The sequence below is a fragment of the Denticeps clupeoides genome, chromosome 7 (assembly GCF_900700375.1).
Source record: "Denticeps clupeoides chromosome 7, fDenClu1.1, whole genome shotgun sequence".
NCBI lineage: Eukaryota > Metazoa > Chordata > Actinopteri > Clupeiformes > Denticipitidae > Denticeps > Denticeps clupeoides.
In genome coordinates this window covers 22584353-22606182 of record NC_041713.1, presented here as the reverse complement: position 1 = coordinate 22606182, position 21830 = coordinate 22584353, and the positions used below count along the sequence as shown (strand labels likewise).

At 44.0% G+C, this 21830-nt stretch overlaps 1 protein-coding gene across 1 annotated transcript; it reads right to left on the bottom strand.

Annotated features, from left to right (window-relative positions):
- Positions 1–1394: 1394 nt before the first annotated feature.
- Positions 1395–21082, bottom strand: LOC114794286 (zinc finger protein AEBP2-like). Its single transcript, XM_028986747.1, has 9 exons — positions 20569–21082; positions 18748–18955; positions 17792–17899; positions 17510–17696; positions 16350–16474; positions 11680–11747; positions 3033–3146; positions 2029–2058; positions 1395–1721 (listed from the first exon to the last, which is right to left on the bottom strand). The coding sequence occupies exons 1-9, from the start codon at positions 20919–20921 to the stop codon at positions 1709–1711; spliced, it is 1206 nt and encodes a 401-aa protein (XP_028842580.1). The 5' UTR covers positions 20922–21082; the 3' UTR covers positions 1395–1708.
- Positions 21083–21830: the final 748 nt, after the last annotated feature.

Sequence of the window (21830 nt, the reverse complement as noted above, 5' to 3'; positions counted from 1 at the left end):
AATGAGTAACATAATTAATTATTATTTATTGGGTATAAATCATATCAGCGCTTGGAAATTGATGTACAATCAAGCTACAAAATATCTTCCATATAATATTTGCTCTTAGTTCAAGTGACACCTCCTTAATAAAAAGACTCAAGGATATGGCTGAATTAGAGCCATGGCTCAATGGATTTCCATTTAAAGGCACCAACTAAATCCGAGCCGCTCCGTAGCTCTCGGATCATGCCACATAACGGACAATTTAAACTTTCTGAAGTTGGCAGGTTCATGTAACAGAATCCTACACCTGTTCTTTCTGGAGGTGTAAAATAAGTGGCCCTTTTATTGTGAAGGTGACACATTAACAGGGAACAGCAGAAACAACTGCAGGCATGCATCTTCATCTTCTTCATCACAGCACATAAAAATCTGTAACTTGAATGGCCTCAGTTAGACATGCAGAAAGTGTGGCAGACAAATCTGCTAGAGCTATGCTGTGTCCAGTTGGTGCGGACAGTGATGAATATTTGTAACATTGACAAGTGAAGTGATTAACGCTGAAGATGTTTATCTGTCAGGTGAGGATGTACATTCCGCTCTTGAAGTTGGTGTGAAGCTGCAGCAGGGAAAAGTCTGAGTGACTTTGCTGTGCTGATCCATGACTATCCCTGCCCACAACTGGACACATGGGAACTGGACCGTGGCGCAATGGAACAGTGGTGGGCTGATGAATCATTTGCTTGAGCCCGGCGTTCACGTGGCTGTTACTTTGACCTGTTGTAAAAACCCTTACACAACCATGTATCAGGACAAGAGACATGTCCTGCCACACTGAAGCAATTGTTAAGATGTGACTTTCAAGGTAGTAACTCGTGCTCCAAATTCTTCATGTGCTGAGAAAAACAAGTCTAATCTTAAAAGGCTTACAGGATTGACTCCTAACATCCTGGTACCAGGTACCACAGGACACCATCAGAGGTTTTACCTAGACACCAGTCTGATTTGGATGTTCAGTGGAGATGTTTGGGTCCAAACCATACAAAACTGACTGGCAATGGACTAGTTTTCAATAGTTTCCATTTTCAATGGAGTGACATATTATTTCCCCACAAACGTGTTAAATCAAGGAATTTCAGGTTTGTCTTCGCTGCATTGCAACTCGAAGGTTTGGGCATGCTGGACGGGTTTGGACATTGTTTGATTAAACTCAACTAGTCCACTATTTTCCTGTGCTCTTGTAATAAAATGTTTCATGATATTGCTTACTTCACTTGAGAGTGCACCCAAACGTCCGACCTGTAGTGTCAACGTGCCATAATCGTATGCTCTCATGATATCGCTTTCACTGTACAACTGGGTGGAAAAGGGCTAGTGTTCATGACACTGTGCCAGAGAGGTTTGAAGATCAGTGATCATTGAAAGAAAAATGTAAAATTTAATGTACAAAACAAAATAAATTACACATACATAAAAATATACAGAAGCACTGTCTTCTTACATGTACTGTCTTTAAATTAAGGTTAAGAAACACTAAATAGCAGAGCCATTAAATTTTATGGCGTACATTTCAAGTTCAGGAATCTGACGGAATTTACTGGAAAACCCTAAACTGCATTTAAGTCTCTTGCGGAGGCTTCTGTTCTTCTGGGTTCCAGATCTTTATCCTGCTTCGTTTGGAGCCATTTTGGAGGAGCGCGTCCCTTTAAGCCAACACCTTGAAGGCTCAAATGAAAAAACTGAGACCGGAAAAGAAAGAGAAGAACATTAAAGAAAAAGAACAAACAATCTTTCAGCAAAATGAGAAAAACTCCTGCTGTGTCTGAGATGAGAGTGTGTTGCAATTCTCCAAAGACCAGCTCTAACATGACACCATTAAGCCCTCGTAAAAACAACATTCATAAAGAGGACATGTTGGAGATAAAATCGATATAGAACAGTGTGGCTTTTGGGCTGTTTTAGAGGGACAGGCCGAGGACAGCGCAGTAGGGTGACAGAGGGAGAGAGAGAGACTGGACTGGTGTGCTGAGCTGAGCTGGGACTTACCTCCGCTTCAGCCTCTTCTGGGGCACGGTTCTGAGGAGACAACACAGAGTGGCTATGAAGTGCTGGTGTCAGCAGAAAGACAGGAGCTCCGCTGTGAAGGTGCTAAGAGTTCAGTTTGATCTGAATCACAGGCAAACCACAGACACCCCAACGACTGGGCGCTGAGGGGTTCGCAGGGTTCAGGGGTCCCTCAGGACCAAACAGGACTCTCCTCACCAGTTTCAACAGTTTCTCTGCAGTGATGCATGGAAAGTCAGGGCCAGCCTTCATTTTTCATATTCTCCACCCTTCAACAGCACGTGTCTGTTCTCGCTCATCTCAATCTTCTATTTCCCTCCCTGCCTCGCACTTTCAAACTGTCTATGTGTGTTCCTCCATCCTGGCCTCGAGTGGAAATAAAAGAATGATTAAATAAGCTGTAATAAGATGGCTGTCACATAAATGGGGGACGTTCAATAAACACACACACGCGACAAACTGAGTGCACTCCCCTATATCTCCTTCATTTCCTGGGTAAGGAACTTTTCTCTGACGTTTATGGGCTTGCTGGCTGAAATGCTTACATTTCAAGCTTGATGCGCTGCTCCTCCGGGGGTCCAGTGGGCAGAGACGTCCACGTTTACCGTCTTTGGTTTTGTTCAAAAGACGCATTAAAATCCAAAGCAAATCTGCTTCTGACCATATTTATCCATCTGTTGTACCGCAGGGCTCTTTAAGTGTCCCAGTACATGTGCAATGTTCCTTCACTGTTCATTTGAAGCACCACTCACACTTCGTAAAGTCTGCTGAATGGGTGTGTGTGTGTTATGATTTTACTGGTGAATAAAACTCAGACCTCTGGATAGAAATGATCATTGTGGCCATTGTTAAATTATGCCTCTCTTGACCTCTTTCTGCAGGGCTTAACATCTGGCTGTGGTTGAATGGACTAAACAGGCAGATCTTTGTGGACTATGTCAGAGTGTGTGTGTGTGTGTGTGAGTGTGTGGCGGCTCTTCACTTACCGGTAGATGTTAGGGTCCAGCAGTATGGCGGTGTCTTGTGGGAGCTGGGATAAATGCACCACTTTAGTCTTGAGCTGCCCTCTCTCCGCCTCATTCACCCAAACATCAGGCAGTCTGGAGACAGACAGACAAGAAAAGCCATTGGTCAGTCTTGCTGAACCAGTTAAAAGAGATGCGTTGTCATTGTGTGGACTATGATGGCCAGGAAAGAGAGCTCCATGGAGACAGGCTCTTGGGTTAGGGACCAGGCATCTGATCTGGTTTACACCTTTCTATAAACACACCCAGAACCAAAGAGCACAGCCAACACCGTACCAGAGCTGGGCTGGTATTTCACAATAAAGCAACTCAATTACTGGCATTATCGAATTAGTTGAGTGCTATTTCAGTAAAACATGAATCCATGTGATGTTATCAGTCACCTGCATTAGGAGGAACTCAGGGCCAACCGCACCAGCATATGGTCTCACAAGGGGTCTGAGGATCTCATCTCGTACTTAATGGCAGTCAGGCTACCTCTGGCGAGCACATGGAGGGATGTGCGGCCCCCAGAGAAATGCCCCCCCACACCATTACCGAGCCACTGCCAAACCGGTCATGCTGGAGGATGTTGCAGGCAGCAGTTCTCCACAGCTTCTCCAGTCTCAGGTCCGTCACATGTGCTGAGTGTGAACCTGCTTTCATCTGTGAAGAGCACAGGGCGCCAGTGGCGAATTTGCAAATCTTGGTGTTCTCTGGCAAATGCCAAACAGGCTGCACGATGTTGGGCTGTAAGCACCACCCCCATCTGTGGACATCGGACCCTCATACCACCATCATGGAGTCTGTTTCTGATCGATTGAGCAGACACATGCACATTTGAGGCCTGCTGGAGGTCAGTTTGCAGGGCTCTGGCAGAGCTCCTCCTGTTCCTCCTAGAAAGGTGGAGGTAGCGGTCCTGCTGCTGGGTTGTTGCCCTCCTACGGCCTCCTCCACGTCTCTTGAGGTACTGGCCTGTCTCCTGGTAGCGCCTCCATGCTCTGGACACTACACTGACAGACATGGTAACTATTCTTGCCACAGCTTGCACTGACTTTACTTTACTTTACAGACGCTTTTATCCAAAGCGACTTACATGAAGAAGACACCAGCAATTCTCATTCGGTTTCTAAAGACTTTGAGTTACAAAACTATGAGGCCTAATAAGGCTGAACTTGTCAGGAATAGAACAGGAATCGAACAGCAAAACAGGAATAGAAGGTTGATGTGCCATCCTGGATAAGCTGCACTACCCGAGTGTGATTGGCTTGGAGTTATATTACGTTGTTTAAGTGTCCTCTTTACAGTATTAACACTGTAAAGCTTTTATATGTGGCCTGGCCTGTCTGTCAAATTTAAAAAGACCTAAGAAGTTTGCCACCCCTGTTAAAACTGCAGCATTCAGTAAAATAAGAAAAAAGCTGGACCAGAATAGACAACAATTTCTACTCACTACTGCACACTCATATGATAAATTGTACTACTTATAGTGTGTACGTAGGAGATGAGATCTGCATGAGCTTACTCCCTCCCCCTTTTTCACTATGTGCGTCATGCCCGGAAGCCCCCAGAGATGCCGCTCTACCCCACACCACTCTCCTTAGCAGGGCACACACGCGCACACACACACACACACACACACACACACACACACACACACAGTTTCCCCATAGAATCTCACAGTAACTGCAGAACTGAATTGAGGAATGCATACCCAATTCACATTTTGCCAAATATCCACACAATGGATGATATATCACACACATTACACACACACATCTGATTCATACGTGCCACAGCCAACATACACACTCATTCACATGCAATCCAATCAGCGCTGGTCAGGTAGGTCTTAACGCCTTCTACTAATATTACTTCACCATGTCAAATCATTAAAATTACCTGCCTAAAGTACTGTTGGTCGCCATTGTGTCAGCAAAACAGGTCTGACCTATCCTGTGGACAAAAGCAGCAGGTCCTTTCAACAAAAACCATTGATTTTTGATCACAAGAACTATGTTGAGACTATACAAAAATAAATGGGCTTAACAACCACTACAGATGACACCCCTCAGACAACCACTACAGATGACACCCCTCAGATGGGGTGTGGCGGATGGGCAGCACTCCAGCAGATGCTTGATCAGGCTGAAAGTCAGTAATCACATTGCGATTGCAAGATATAGGTTGCCTTGAGGCAGGGAAACAAACGTCCACATGGAAGTGGAACCCAGGCATAATATCGCACTGCCATGCATGCCTTCTTCCCACATATACATCCTAATAAATCCTGATGCAGCTCTTCTCCAAGTTCATGGTCGCGTTCTGAGGCTTACACAACCTTTCAGATCATCAATGTCCTTCACTTCACCTAACAGAGGTTTTAATGTTGTGCCTACGCTGCAGAACCCTTATGCCTGGAACATCTCAATTAAAAGGCATGGATGCATATATCAGTGCTTTAGAATTCAGATGTTTCTTGTATCTTATTGTTTTTCATTGTCATTATTCATTAAATCACATATAAAGATATAAATCTAACAGCATGTAAGAAAAAAAAAATAACATCTTGCTCGGATTAGGGCTGTGGGTTGTGATTTTTTCCAAATTTCATTCTGGACTACTGAGAGGAGGATGCTGTAAAATGCCTTGGAAATGTGTGTGTGAGATTTTTTTCCCAGGTTTTCTGGCTTGTGCAAAGACTTTTATGAACTGAGTCAGCAAGAACACGTCAAGATGAAGCAAAACAGATGGAGGACGTCTGCCTGATGTGACTCATAGCCTTGTATCATAAAGCTTCAACTTTCATTGAGTATTTTCAAAACAGGAAAAGATGAATAAGACGCAGCAGTCCAAGGTGCAGAATAATCAGCAAAGCTAAAAAACAAAAGAAGGAAAAAATGACACTGTCAAAAAATCTGTCAAAAATCAGTCGCTGACTAATTAAAAGAAAAAAAATGGATTTCACAAAACGTGTGGAAACTGCAGATAATCCAGCAAATGAATCTTGTCACTTCCATACACCTAGCACAGCTCATCAGCAATAATGTGAAGTGATTGTCATTGTGAAACACTGCAGCACAGCACACAGTGATCCAACAAAATGTGTCCTCTGCTTTTAACCATCACCCTTGGTGAGCAGTGGGCAGCTATGACAGGCGCCCGGGGAGCAGTGTGTGGGGACGGTGCTTTGTTCAGTGGCACCTTGGCGGCTCGGGATTCGAACCGGCAACGTTCTGATAAACAACATCATATCATGATATCATAACGGGTACAAACAACAATTTGAATCCATTGAATGACTGAAATATGAAACAACTTTAAAAACTGCTCACTTTCTAGTATTGTCTGTGGTATCAATAGACACTCACATGGAGCCCAAAACATGATCCTCTACATGGTTCTTACACATTTGTAGAAAAGAGTTTCCATGTCTTATCAATAACTCTATAGAAAAAAAATATTGTTAAACTAAACATATGACAACCCTTTAAAGCTTAACTTAATCGCCAGTATTTCTTCCTCCAAGTTCAGAACAAAAGGAGAAACGAAAGACCCGGAATATGGAACCAACGCACACAGTCAGTCCACGTGACGTGGTTCACTATGTAAAGACATCAAAGATACTACAGCCCCCTGCTGCAGTGTTTCACAATGACAATCACTTCACTTCTTACCTCTCCTTCTGAGCAGCTGTTTTCTGCAGCAGGCAACATAGCCTCCGAGAAAAGAGCAAGCCTGAGCCAGGAGCATGTGGCCATGCTCACATTTATATACGAAGAATCTGAACAAAGCGTGTGGGAGAGAGTAATCCTGTTAAAGTCAGCTGACTTAAAATTATATTTGGCAGACGTCAAGCATACATGTGCGTTTTTTTGTGTTAGTTCATTTTTATTTTATTATTATAACAGCTGAAGGAGATTTTACTTCTGTTTTTGAATAAAGAGTTGGAAATGAATGCTTTCCTGTATTTTACTTTTGAACTATTTGCACTACATCTGCACTACATCAAACAAGAGGTTTCATGTGTGATGTAGAGTATTTGAAAAAGTGGAGCTGATGAGCAGAAGGGGTGTTTAAATGTCCACTTTGCTCAGAAAATGCTGACAGAGTTCTAGCGAGGTGGGTGTTACATTTCCACAGCTGGTCACGTGCAGGTAGCTTCAAGGGAGAACAGCGAATTGACCATCTCATCTACGTTAATGACTCCATTCTGCACGAAAGTGGATGTGTAATGAAAATCCCTGTTACAATGGCAGGCAGGGTGTGCACTGACAGAGAGAAGAACGTAACAAAGATGGAAATGCACCAAGAGGCAGCAACTGGGTGAACAACACATGGCTCAGTTCAGGAACCTCAGTAAGACTGAAATGTAAGGCATTTCCAGACATAAGAGGTCATAGGAGACTGAAACATCTGAGAAACACCCAATTTGATTTTTGTTATGGAGGTGTGCTTCCCGTAACATTGCTATGTGCAATAAATGTAAGAGAACCATTTATCTTGTGTTTATGACCCCTCGCGTTTTGTCCACAATTCTATTACCTGGAAGTGTATAACAATTTGTATGTGCCATTAGAACTAATTACCTTAGTGTCTATCCTATTTGATTAATACAAATCTTTTACAGATCTGGGAGGAAACCCCCAAAACCTCTCCCAGTCTCGTGCATTTCCACAGTGGTTTATGGAACTGCCCATCTTCAGTCCAGAAGGTCGGCTTCATCTCTGGACTAGCCACACTTCACTCTTTCGACTTCTTGGCCCTGGGTCTCTCCAGATTTTTGTTATGAGTGTCTCCAGGGGGGGACTGTCCCTGTAACTACTGATTGTAAGTCGCTCAGGATAAGGGCATTTGATAAATGCCATAAATGTAAATGTATATGGAAGTTCCACGTGACGTGGTTCACCATGTAAGGCAGCAAAGATACTATGGACCTGCGCTAGTTTTGAACGTTGTAGTGGTAAAACGTAGTGTAGAAAAACGTCTGGTTCAGTCTTACGGGAACTACATATTTCATTATACATTCATGTGTAAGCCAGATTTCAATTACTTTTCCGCAACTTTATATGTTTATTTCATATTCCAAAACCTTTCAAGGCCTGGAAAATTCTCTTTTCAAATTCCATAACTTTTCCAGGTTTTTAATGACTAAAGGTGCTCTGTACAGGGTTCCCACAAACAACCTGTTGACCAAGGTGCTGTACAATGCTCCTTACCTCCTTTCCTGGAACAAGCTGTTTATAACCAGCTCAATTCATTTCTATCTTAAAATGGACCAGATTCAAAGCTGCACATTGCATGGAAACTGCACTACGAACAATCTCAACATGCAGATCGATCTGCCAAGCTGTCTTCAGTTCTGATTCTCCTGGACCTCTCAATGGTCTTTCACAGTTAACCATCAGATTTTCTTGACTACCCTCTCAAACCTTGGGATGTCAAATTTAGCCTGGAAATGGTTTGCCTCTCCTCCAGGACCAAACACACCAGATGGCAGGGCAAGGATCCCAGTCTGCCCTAAAAAGACTGACTACTGGAGTTCCACAAGGATCACTTTGAACTGTCATAGCCTCACACACTTTCTCCTATCACTGCTATGCAGAAGATACTCTACTCATTCTCTCACTTCCCCTGATGACTAACAAGTCTCAACATCTCAAATTGTCTGGCCAATATTTCCTCTTGGATGACTTCCCACCTCCCAGTAAGACCGAGCTTCATTGGATCACTAGTAAAGCTGGTAGCAGCCTAGTCAGTAACACACTAGTCCACGACAAGTGGACAAACACAGTCAAAGGTTCAAACCACACTTACTACCAGTGATGGGAATTATGGCGTTACAATAACGTTGTTAGTAGGGGAAAAAGTGTGTGTGTGTGTGTGTGTGAGGGGCAAGAAGATGATAGGCTAAGCTGGAGTTAAACTGCATGGAAAGGCAACCAGAGGCAGGGGTTGCCAGGATAGACATGGAAATGGAGAGTTCGAAGGTAGTATTTTTACAGTGGAAAAAAAAAATTAAAAGTTAGAGAAACCTTAAAGTTAGTCATGTTTATGTTAAATGTACATTATGCCCTGGAACTAAGTCTTTTTCCATGTCGTTAACAAGCAATTCAAATTTAATGAAGCTCCTCTCATTATCTCATGCTTCATCAAAACTAGTGGCCAAGAACATGGAAGTTAATAGCAACCAAGGTGCGGTTAATGTGAGCTCTGCTAACATAGAAGCCATATTTGAACATGTAATATACCCAACTCTGCTTACTACCATAGTGTCCCTGAGTAAGACACTCCAGGGGGACTGTTCCTGTAACCACTGATTGTAAGTTGCTCTAGATAAGGTCTAGATAAATATGTTCTAGATAAATGTGCCCTAAATGTTACGCCCAATGATGGCCTTACTGGTAGATACCTCCTTTACAACATCAACCCAATCAAACTGTTTCGTACAGCCAATGCCAGTCTCTGAATTTGGACTCCAATTGTACTAGGGGCAGTGGTGGCCTGGTGGGGCAGTGGTGGCCTAGCAGTTAAGGAAGCGGCCCCGTGATCAGAAGGTTGCTGGTTCAAATCACAAAGCAAAACACCGTCCCAACACACTGCTCCCCGGGCGCCTGTCATGGCTGCCCACTGCTCACCAAGGGTTATGGTTAAAATCAGAGGACACATTTCGTTGTGTCACTGTGTGCGGTGCTGTGCTGTGTATCACAATGACAATCAGTTCACTTTCACTTTCACTATGGCAACTCTCTACTGGTTGGACTAAAGGTTATATGAACTCTTCAGCTGATCTGGTGCAAAACTTGTCTACAATCTACACCTCTTGTATGAAACTTGCATTCATCATAAACACCACTGGCCAGTTCACATGAAGTTCTACATGGTGATGGGAATTCAGAAAAACGAGTCTACATCCAGTTTTGGCCTATGATACACAAAAGAAACAAAGGAGATCATAGAAATGATTAAAATTTGGGCAGAAAAATCATTGAATGACTTTGATCAAAGATTAATTAAGTCAAATAATACAAAACAAATTCACAGCTTTGTTGTAAAAGCAAATCCACATTCTATGCAGCAAGAAAATTATTATTAAAGTTAATTATAACAAAAAAATCTATAATCCAAAAAAGATGAATTATTTATCCTGTTCTGTATTGAATACACACACATGAAGTCATGCAACCACTATACACAGTATCTACTGTGCTAGCCTGTAGAGGCAGTATTATGTCATGAGACAAGTGACAACCAGAATATTCGGAACGACCACACACACAAATGTAATGGCCCCACTCAGGAACTGTGCTTAACTAATAGTGTTAATTTGAAGCTAATCCAGCGCAGGTCACCAGTTGATGTGTTACACCACAATAAACTGAAATTTAATTGTAAAAACTGAAACTGAATTTGGAGAATTGAATTGTGTTTTAGGGGTGTAAAAAGAAGTTTCAATTTCATTGGATTTCAGATTTAATTTAATACACTCAGATTCAGTTTGATTCAGATTCAAATATATTGAATTCAAATTCAGCTTCTACTGGCACAAATATCAACCCATACACGTCATGTGGTTCACTGTGTGAAGCTAGCAAAGAGCAAAATAGCATAAAACGGAGCCGAGGACGGCAGCACGGTTCATGGTTTTATATGTTAATAAACAACTTATTATCTTTGGTGTCTTCAGTTTCAGTCTGGCCAAAAAATTGGGAAAAAAATTGGGAATAAAACTTTTTTCCCCATACAGGTTGGTTGTAGCCTAGCGGATAACACACTCGCCTATGAACCAGAAGACCCAGGTTCAAACCCCACTTACTACCACTTAACCCTAAGTTCCTGGGGGCGACTGTCCCTGTAAATACTGATTGTAAGTCGCTCTGGATAAGGGCGTCTGATAAATGCTGTAAATGTAAATATTGTCCAAATAATAATAATACCAAATATAGAAAAAAAATGTCAAACAGTGCTTCTCCAATGCAATACACAGACCCACAAAAATCAAGCTTTTATTTATTGAATGGGGCTGAGGGGGATGGATCTGGCAAACTGTGTCCTTTGGAGAGCAGGCCCAGCACTGGACTTCTGTCACTCCAGGCCAGTGGGGGTCTGGCAAACAGAATCAGGTCACGATCCGGAGCAACATGCTAACATGGAACAGGAACAGTGGCCCGGGGCCCCAACCATCACAAAATATTAGCACAGGTGTGGTTGAAACATCTAACAGGAGGTGAGCTAGAAGAGGTCTGAGATCAGCGCAGGCTGAGAGGGACAGAGCAAGATCGCTGTGGTACCAACCTAAGCATGGATTCTTTAGGATGCCTTCACAGCCTGAGGCAGCAGTTATCGCAATGGAATAAAAATCATGTGACGCCCGGAGTGCCTATGGATGCGGTCAACAAGTAGCAGAATAAGGTGAATAATTTCAGGATACCTTTTAATTGGTGGTTGTGTTGCATCTTACCCAGATATAATACAGCTATTTTCTGATATAATAATGCAAGTAAACAAAAATGAAGAGTAGTTTTTATCTTAAAATTTAAATTCACTAAAATTGTAAAGGGCTCAAAAGGGTGAACCAATTGCTAGTAGCATCTGGTATTAAAGGTTTCTGTAGGAGAGCTGTACTCACATGTCCTCTGGTGTCCAGTGCAGAAGAACCTTCACTTTTCCAGTATTTTCTTTTCGCCTTGCCATTATCTAAAAAAAAATAAAAATTGATGATGACACACAACAGAAAAGCGCAGACACTTAGACAATGTAAATCACTACACAATGAGAGTGAGATTTCTACAGAGCAATGCTGGGTGAGGGACAAATCAAGATTAGTTCCATAGGGACTTCAATCCCAGCTGGAACTGTGCTGTGATCGTGTCTCTGGTGCGTATTGGATGTTTCAGGAGGAAACTCAGCTGTCTGTGCAGCATTCCCTACTAATACACAGATGGAGTCTGGGGTCTGCAAGCAGAATGATGCTTTTATCTCATATTACCAACGATCCCAGAAACATTGGTTCCAGCAGTTATCTTACAGCATGGAAAGGCTTGGCTAGTGTTTGTGCAGCAAACTGGGACATGGCGTGTTGAGCAAGGAACGACTAAATCAGCAAAATAGGGGAAATAAAAGTGGGCAATTATTTGAACTGGCCTGGGGTGCGATACTGTGTCGGAGCAAGCAGAAAAAGAAAGTTATATTTTCCTGATGTCAGTGACCTGATGACTTGTTCAGCAGAAATACACCTGAAAAAAATCTGTCTTTATTTTTCACTAGAATAACAGCAGCCCAGACTAGATGTATTGAAGGGTGTTTCTTTATGATTATGACTTTATTTTCGCAGGACAGGGCGGTGTTGAATATTCTAAAACTACTTCATATTACCTGCTTATGACCTGTAACCAGGGTAAATCAAGCAGGGCAAGACCAACATGGCAGCATGGACAAGGATATGACTAAATTCATTCTCCAGAATTCACCTCCATCATATGACGTTTCCGGCAGCCTGCAGCTATTCCAGTGGTGGCCTAGTGGTTAAGGAAGCGGCCCCGTAATCAGAAGGTTGCCAGTTCGTATCCCGATCTGCCAAGGTGCCACTGAGCAAAGCCACCGTCCCCCGCATGGCAGCCCATTGCTCACCAAGGGTGATTGGTTAAATGCAGAGGTCACATTTCACTGTGTGCACCGTGTGCTGTGCTGCTGTGTATCACAATGACAATCACTTCACTCTATTTATTTAAAAATAAATAGAGTGAAAAATAAATATATATATAAATCCACCATCATCATCATCATGCCAACATTCCTGGGTTCAGGCCATTCAAAGAGCCAGAGAGGGCCATCATGAGCCAAGAAGAAAAAAAAAAAGGAAGAAGGACCTAGTCACGCTTCCCATTACTTACTTAGAAACAGTCAATGATGGAATCTAGCCCATCCATAGAAAGACGTCCTCCACGAGGGCATGTCATTTAAGAAGGTTAATGCTGGTGTGTTAGTGTCTGGTCTGGATATGTGCTTGCCAGGATTCTGTCCATGTAGAACAGGATGAGGTGTCTAACAGCTGTTAAAGGTTTAAAAAGCTGAGGAGGAAATGAGGCGGGCGCAGCTCCGCATTGTCTCCTCCGCCTCGTCCCCTCGATTCTGCCAGAGACGGACGCGTTTAGTTTGGGTCTTGTTTTCCTACAGCACAGTGGAACTCCAGATATGTGTGCGGAGAGGAAGGGGGTGGGTGGGTTTCACGGCCGGCCAAAAACAACAGGGCCGGCAGCGCCCGAGTCCCGGCATGGACGTCAGCAGCCTGCAGCTGGGCCACAGCAAGCTGCCAGATGCTCCATCGCCCTTTTTAATTAAGGAGGCCTGGGAGTTTGTCTCGGCCCCTGAGCTCAGCACCACACTCGCCTAATCTGCCTGCGCTGCAATGTCCTTCAAGGGGCAATGCTGCGCAGGGGTGAAACCACGTGTCAAATTTCAAACGACTTTGACTAGTGCTTCTGAAACCGAGGGGAACCGCTGTTTGGAGATGGCATGGTTAATCACCAAAACAACGACTTAAGCGATGGGATTTTCTGACATACGAAAACTGTTTTATTCGGGTTTATAAAAAAAGGCTAATATCATGGAGGTCCTAAAAATCCATATATATTTAGCATAAAGGGAAATGCAAATGACAAATTTGGTCAGTCATACAACACTGCAGCAAGTCTGACGGCTGCAAAAATTATAACACCAAATTCAACATTTGGTCCCAATGCTTTAAAAAAAAAGAAAAGAGAAAAATATTATATATGTATATATATATATATATATATATATATATATATATATGTGTGTGTGTGTGTGTGTGTGTGTGTGTATATATATATATATATATAAAATGATCAAAAATTATGCAAAAATTATAACATCAAATACAACATTTGATCCCAATGCTTTAAAAAAATAGAAAAAATTCTAAAAATAATTATACACACACACACACACACACACACACACACACACACACACACACACACACACACATTTAAAAAAATATATATATATCAAAATAAAAACTAATTTGCTAAGTACCCCAGAATTTATGAGGTTGTATTTCAGGTTCAAGCTGAGTCCCACTGTGATTAAATGAAGCTCTTTAGTTCTGACATAGGCCACAACTGAAAGACTTAAACAAACTAAAATTGGCGATTACAACAAAACCGGGGATTCTAAATCTGGCTGCCTCCCGACAGGAGTCAGGGGTGAATGGGACGATGACGCACAGCAGGAGTCGAACACAAACTCTCCCATCACGCACAGCTCAGCCACATGGTGGATTGGCCAGGAGATTGGCTTGCCTCGCTCAGACGCCCCCAGGCCAGCTTGAGCAAATGGGCGTCTTTCCCCTCCCTCCTCCCTGCAGGGAGCCGGAGAGAGAGGTTTCCGATCACCTTCAAGCGGATGCTGGCCTCTGCATCCACACCTCCGCTCTCGTCCAAAGCTGCCCTTACCTCTCCTAACCTCTTCCCGTGCTTTATCTCCTCACATCCTTTCCCTCCTCCCTCTCATTGCCTTTTAAAATTCCTGGACTGGGGTGTACTGTAAGGATGCCAAAAGCAAAAGAAGGACGGGAAAGTGTGTATAAGGGCGCAACAAAGAGCAGCAAATTTCCTTCTATCAGACTACACTCACTCAAGCAAAAAAACAAGTAAAGGATGTGTGTGTTATGAATAAGAATGCTCTTATTCCAGTAGCAGAGTAACATTTTACCAGAACTGGGAAGAAACAGGAAAAAGTCTGATAATTCCACACTTACCCTGTTCCAGAGTGGTTAGAGCATCATTCTGTTTCTAAGGGGTGCATGCTCGACGGTTGCAATTTGTATTGGCTTGCTGGGACGTACAGGACAGCAGATGAAAATATGTCCGATTCATTTTACAGTTAATCCGACTGATTTACTGATGAATTCATTCATGATTGCATACACACAAAAAAAAGGTGTGAGGGACAGAAATGTGTGAATATATCAGGATCTTTGTTTTATACTGTTTCAGCAGCAGGGCTGGCGAAGTACTGCCCTCTGCTGGATAAAAGGGAGAATGCCATTGAGAAGGAAGTGGGGGAGCGGAAAGCCATTCGCTGGCAGAGATTGCCCTCCCATCAATAGACAGACTCCATCAAACGAACGCGGCTACCGTGGAAAAAGGGATGAAGCAGTTTCGACAGCACCCAGGGATACAGCCGGTTAATGACCTGATAGTGGGATATAGATCATACTAAGATAAGTGGTCTCACGTAAAGACTTTTTAGTTCTGGCATTTCAAGTTCTGACATCACAAAGCAACTGAAACACTGCCATTTAAAGATCTTCTTTATAGCATTCTTACCCAACCAAATAAGGATAAATGCATCAGAATATTGAAAGAATTCTTAACTGATTATGAATTTGGCTCCGCTAATAGGAATTGGTCTATCTTCTCCCCTCAGGATTGTAGCACGTTAAACAGGAAGAATAAAAAGAAGGCTGGGAATGATGACAGCACAGCTAGACATTAAATTCTTTCATATGTCAGCGGTGTTGCTGACAGGTCGGGGAGAGGATTGGTCAGAGGTTCGTTATAATCCTTGAATCCTTGTTCAACGGAGTCCAGACAGCAGAGGTGGCGGCTCAGTACGGTTATACACGGAGTCACGGCCGCCAGTGCTCCACCAAGCCCCCAGAAGAGGAAGTTAACAAGCAAATCATTACTGCCCATGTGCAGTAATAAATGTTCCAATAAATGTGTGACAATATTTGATTATCAAGTCACCGACCTTGGATCCAGCGCAACAGCCCCAGACCAACATGCCTCCTCCTCCAGTTGTTTAACTTAGTTACCACACTTTTACTTACTTGACTGTGTACAAAAATCGTTCATTTTGATTCATCACCCTTTCTTCACAATTACTCTATAGGGAAGACATTTAAAGCAGCACCAATTCCAGCAGTACAATGATCCAGCATTTATGCAGGCAGAGGGTGTTATAAGTCACATGTAGGAAATGCTAGCACCAATTTTCAAAAGCAACCTCAACTGCTGCATAACAGATTTCATTCGTTAGCCCATTTCTTGTTCCCTTTTAAATATTTTTCATACTGTATATACAACCTTATCCATTCATAGTTTTGATGCCTTCAGTGAGAATCTACCAACGTAAATGGTCATGAAAATAAAGAAAACAGAAAATGAGAAGGTGTGTCCAAACTTTTGGCCTGTACTGTATATCCACAGTAGCAGTTCGCTGCTTACATTTATACAGTTTCAAGCTGTTCTTTGGAATACTGCTACTCACCGTGCTGCGGAAAACCACACTGTGACCATTGCCCAAGGTTTCGATGTGGGTTGCCAGATTGAAGCAGATGGCCCGGTGCCGAATGGTGTCCATGGTCTGTGAGTCGAAGAAGTCATGGGGTCGGGCTGGGTAGAGAGATGGGGCAGGCTTTAGAAGGGAAAAAACACGATTCTTTACGAAGTCGTATAAGAGGTCAGAGAACGAACATGGCAGATCTTCTTCATATGCCCACTCAAACCAAACACAACACAATTAAAGTCCCCGAACCCATGTTTGGAGGATCTGCAGGTACACACAGGCCCATTAACATTTAAAATCAGGTAGAAATCTAATCCCTCGTACTACAAGGTTGTACTACAATCCGCTGCTCCGCCATTTTTTCTTTGCAGCAAGTAATAATAATTAGCAGTTCTGGTCCACCGCAGGGAACGCACAATATGCACTCCCACATAAAGTGCGGAGGTCTTCAGAGCCTCGCTAGATCTGAAAATGACTATTTGTTGTCTCAAAAGACAAAATTTTGTGTTAGTCACACACACACACACACACACACACACACACACACACACACACACACAGCGTGTTTCAGAAGATGCAGGGCCTACAAGAGGTTGTATGTTGCGCTTTGGTGTTTCATCGGGTTATTTTAATGCAGTTCATTTCATAAACATGAACTGCAACAAATATTAAGAATGAATGATGGTGTTTAGACTGACAATGAATGTTTCAGAAAAGATTCATTATTGTTATGATTATTAAATCATTCAAATTATTTGATGTTTAGGCTACTCAGGGTGTAAATGCGAATTAATCGTACACCTGAAAATAAGTTCAGACCGACAATATAAAGATTCTGAGGATTATTTGGCCATGCCATTGCCACAGTACAGTGTAGAGGAGAAAGCATCCTGTTCCTGGACTGGGGGTTTGGGTTCAAAGTGCAAATCTGTAGCAAGAGCACAAGAACCAGTGTCACACAGCAAAAGCCACACTGGAGAGTCTTACAACGCAAGAAAATTCTTGTCCCCAGGCTGAAAACACAGAGCCCCATCTCAAGATATGAACCATTCACAGAGATTTAGCTTAGAAGACATGACACAAAGCCAGGAGTCCACAGACATAAGCAGAGACACGTGGGGACACGTGGAATGGATACATACGCAAAGACCTCCTGCGCTTGGTCTTAATCTTCCTCCTCTTATTGAGTCCAGCCTTGGAAGGTGACTCCTCCTTTAGTTTAGTCTGACTGGACACTTTGGATGGGTTCTGCTGGCTGAAGTGAGTGGGGACGTGTCTCGCTAGTCCCCCCTGGGAGGCAAAGCTGGCATTGCAGCCTCCCACAACACACTGAGGGCAAAGGAACATTAGATCGCAGTCAATTGCATATCCTCTACAATGTCCACAGGAGACTTTATTTTGTATAAAACGTGAAAGGTGATCACCTTGAAAGGCTTGTCTCCGCTGTGAGTCAGCATGTGCCTCTGTAACCAGCTCTGACTGGTGGACGGCGTGTTGAACACTTTACAGCCCGTCCACAGACACACAAACACCTGCGAGGAACAACTCTGCATGAGGTGATATTAATCCGAACCCGTTCATAAGAACCTATTCATAAAAAAAAGACTTTTGTACAGAGGACTGGTCAACATAAGACACATTACAAGTCTAACACACTACAAACAAAATACAAGAGCAGGCTTGAATATGATATGTAGAGTAGAGGTGTGAACCTTCACTGGTCTCACGATTCGATTCGATTACGACTATCAATGCCTCAATATTGATGCATCGTGATGCATCCCATACAATTTCTACACGGTCACATGGTAACAGTTGTATATACTGGTCGTACGTCACAATGCTGTGGGCGGAGTTAGTGGTCCTGATGCAGAGAGCGTGATGGAAACCCCAGCAGCGGCATGAGATTCTCCTGATGGGTCTCCTTTCTCTACACGCTTTACCAGAGTTTCCTCCACTTACAACCTGAAGCCACAAACCCGAGAAAAACGTCCGTGGTGTCAGGTGAACGCGGACTGAACGCGGACCGTTTTTCTGCTCATTGGAAAAAGCAGCGCTCACCACGGTAAACTCCCGGTAAGACAACAATGGCGTGTTGTAGATCTCAGGACATCGAGACATTGTTAGGATCGGATTATCCTCAATTCCCTGTTCGTGTGTGTTTCAACACTTTGCCGCTTTGAGCCTATTGGTCGCACGAAAATCTGTCAGTCACTATCGGCACTACTTTTCAACCGCCGCTAGAAAATCACCAAAAAACGTCATTACGATGTAATCGATTATGCACTGCACTGCATCAATGTAATATCGTCCACGTCTGCGTCTTTTACGATTCATTTCAACACCATTAATGTAGATGCATGTGTTTAGGCTGGCTGACCCCTCCTCTCTGGCCGTCCACGTGCAGCATGCGAATGTGCTCGGCCAGGTCAGGGCTGGAGCTGAAGCAGGCCAGGCAGCGCTCCCAGCTGCAGCTGTAGGCCACGGTCTTGACTGAGGAGGGCGCTGAACTACCCTGACCATTCATCATGGCTGGGGTGGAGCATCCACTCGACACTAAGCTCTCCACATCCAGAGTACTGCTGGTGCTGAGAGAGAAACAGAGAGAGAGAGAGAGAAAGTCTTAAAAAGCAACACTTTGAACACTTTTAAAGGCCGAGTACATTATGCTGAGATAAAAAAAAAGAACAATGTTTGATGTGATGCGTGCACTAGACAAGCAGTCCAGCAAATTACACGAGATAAATGTGTCTAATTTTAGTCAGCCAAACACTAACAGCCTTAACTGGAAAAGCCCTTTCAATGGTTTACAGCGTGGCCACATCCCGCAACATCACTTTATATGGTAAAGGTAACTGGTAAAGGGAGGGAGTAGAAGCACGATCCTGCACCACTGACCCTTATAAAGAGGCTTGAAGATACCGTCAGTGTGCCTGAACACCTCATAAGGGTTTATAACGTACCATACTCTATTTATAAAGCACTTTACAACGAGCTGACCATGACAGACATGGACAACAAGTTCAGTAAAAATACACAAATGATTCTGTGTAATATGTGACTAAAACGTTTTTTTTTTTTTTTTTGCTTTTCATGGCCACATGCGGTAAAATTGCCTGCACCCTCAGTTGATCAGATCAATTGATAAATGAAATGGAATCACTAAGGAATCACTACGGTGGGCCACCCGACTTCCATTGCTGATGTTTATTTTAATAAAAGCAATAAAACACTCTATATTCAAAACCCCAAGTTATGAACATCGGTTATTCTTTCAATTATTCTGAGAAAGTATTCTGGGTGACCCTTTTTATTTTTTACTGAATGCTATTTCTGACATTGTTTTGCACTTTCTTTTGAGTTAAAGACCAATAAACATGTATTGGAATTTTAATAAATTAATGTTTTCATTCAGATATTTAAATTAGATTGTATAAATTGATATAGTAGTCTATTAATTTGGACATGGAATAAGGCTTAACGATTTTAAGAAAAAAAATCTAATCGGGATTTATTTGACAAATATCGCGATTGGATTCGTGATTATTCACTATATTTTGTGTATTAAAAACTGAAATACGAACCATCATACCACGAGTAAAGTAAAGTAAAGTAAAGTAAAGAGTAGAGAGCGAGCCTCCTTACTTGCATCTAAGTGGGCGTGACTTTAACGTGGGAAACATCTGATTGGTCCGTCACACAGGGACATTAACGTAACGTGATTGGACACGGTGGGTCACGTGGGCTACAGCAGTCTTCACACCGAACGCGACATGCGACACGATTTTCGACGGCTTGCCACTCGGCGTGAAAGTTCGGCCGAGGCGCGCCAGTGTCTGGTGTCCCCGTCGAAAGTGGGGGTTTCCCTCGGAGATTTGGGGGTACTCTGTAAAATAATGAATGGTCCTACAAGCAGAAGTCAGATGGAGAACGACAGGAGAACCTGAACCCCGATCCCGGCGCACTGTGGAACATTTCCAGAAGGTTTCAGAAGAACCAACACTGAGGAGCACGTTTACAGCCATATGATCGAAGTGTTTTTGTCGTCGTGAAACACTGCAGCACACGGGGACATGTGTCCTCTGTATTTAACCATCACACTTGGTGACAGTGGGCAGCCATGACAGGCGCCCGGGAAGTAGTGTGTGGGGACGGTGACATTTTTGCGAAAGCTGTAGTCTGGGGCGACGCGACACCTCACCTGTCTTCGGAGTCCATGCGGCTGAGCGCGTCTCCGTCGGAGGGGGATGGCACCTCCACGCCGGGCCACCTCTTGTCGCCCTCGCTCGTGCTCTTGTCCGCCGCCTCGTCTTTGCTTCTAGGCTCGACTCGTTTGTCGCTGTCGCCCGGTTCCCGTTTCAGGGCCACCTCGATGTTACTGTCCACAGCCCCGCTGGCAGAGTCGGTGTCGTCCCCGTCGTCGTCTCCCAGCTTCACCTCCGTCTTATACACGTCGGCGCTGTCACCAGCGGGGCCCTGCAGCAGCGTCGCCACCCCCGACTCCTGCGACAGCGGCGCATCGGTCTCGCCACCATCCACCGGAGGAGACGCCATTGGCAGCAGGACGCTTTACAAAATTCTTTTTAAAAATTATCTCATCGTGAATTTCAAAGCGACGCAAAAAGCGCGACGGGCGCGTCGACCGTTTGACGTGCTGTCAGGCGTAGGGGCGTGTTCGCGCAGGCGCATGTTCATCGTCTTTACGCAGGAGTACGGTCAGCGTGAGGGCGTGTTCGAGCAGGCGCATGTTCGTGGAAGGCTGTTTACGCAGGAGTATGGTCAGCGTGAGGGCGTGTTCGAGCAGGCGCATGTTCGTGGTAGGCTGTTAGCGCAGGAGTACGGTCAGCGTGAGGGCGTGTTCGAGCAGGCGCATGTTCGTTGTTGACTACGCAGGAGTACGGTCAGCGTGAGGGCGTGTTCGAGCAGGCGCATGTTCGTGGTAGGCTGTTTACGCAGGAGTATGGTCAGCGTGAGGGCGTGTTCGAGCAGGCGCATGTTCGTTGTTGACTACGCAGGAGTACGGTCAGCGTGAGGGCGTGTTCGAGCAGGCGCATGTTCGTGGTAGGCTGTTTACGCAGGAGTACGGTCAGCGTGAGGGCGTGTTCGAGCAGGCGCATGTTCGTTGTTGACTACGCAGGAGTACGGTCAGCGTGAGGGCGTGTTCGAGCAGGCGCATGTTCGTGGTAGGCTGGTTACGCAGGAGTATGGTCAGCGTGAGGGCGTGTTCGAGCAGGCGCATGCAGGCGCATGTTCGTGGTAGACTGGTTACGCAGGAGTATGGTCAGCGTGAGGGCGTGTTCGTGGTAGACTGGTTACGCAGAAGTATGGTCAGCGAAAAATGTTCCAAGTCTCATGCATTTCATGACCGGACGGCAAATATCTGGTGAATTTGAAATCTGTCTTTATCTTACAGTAAACTCTACTCGCCTTTTCAGTATGAAAGTTTGCGATGTTGTTGCATCC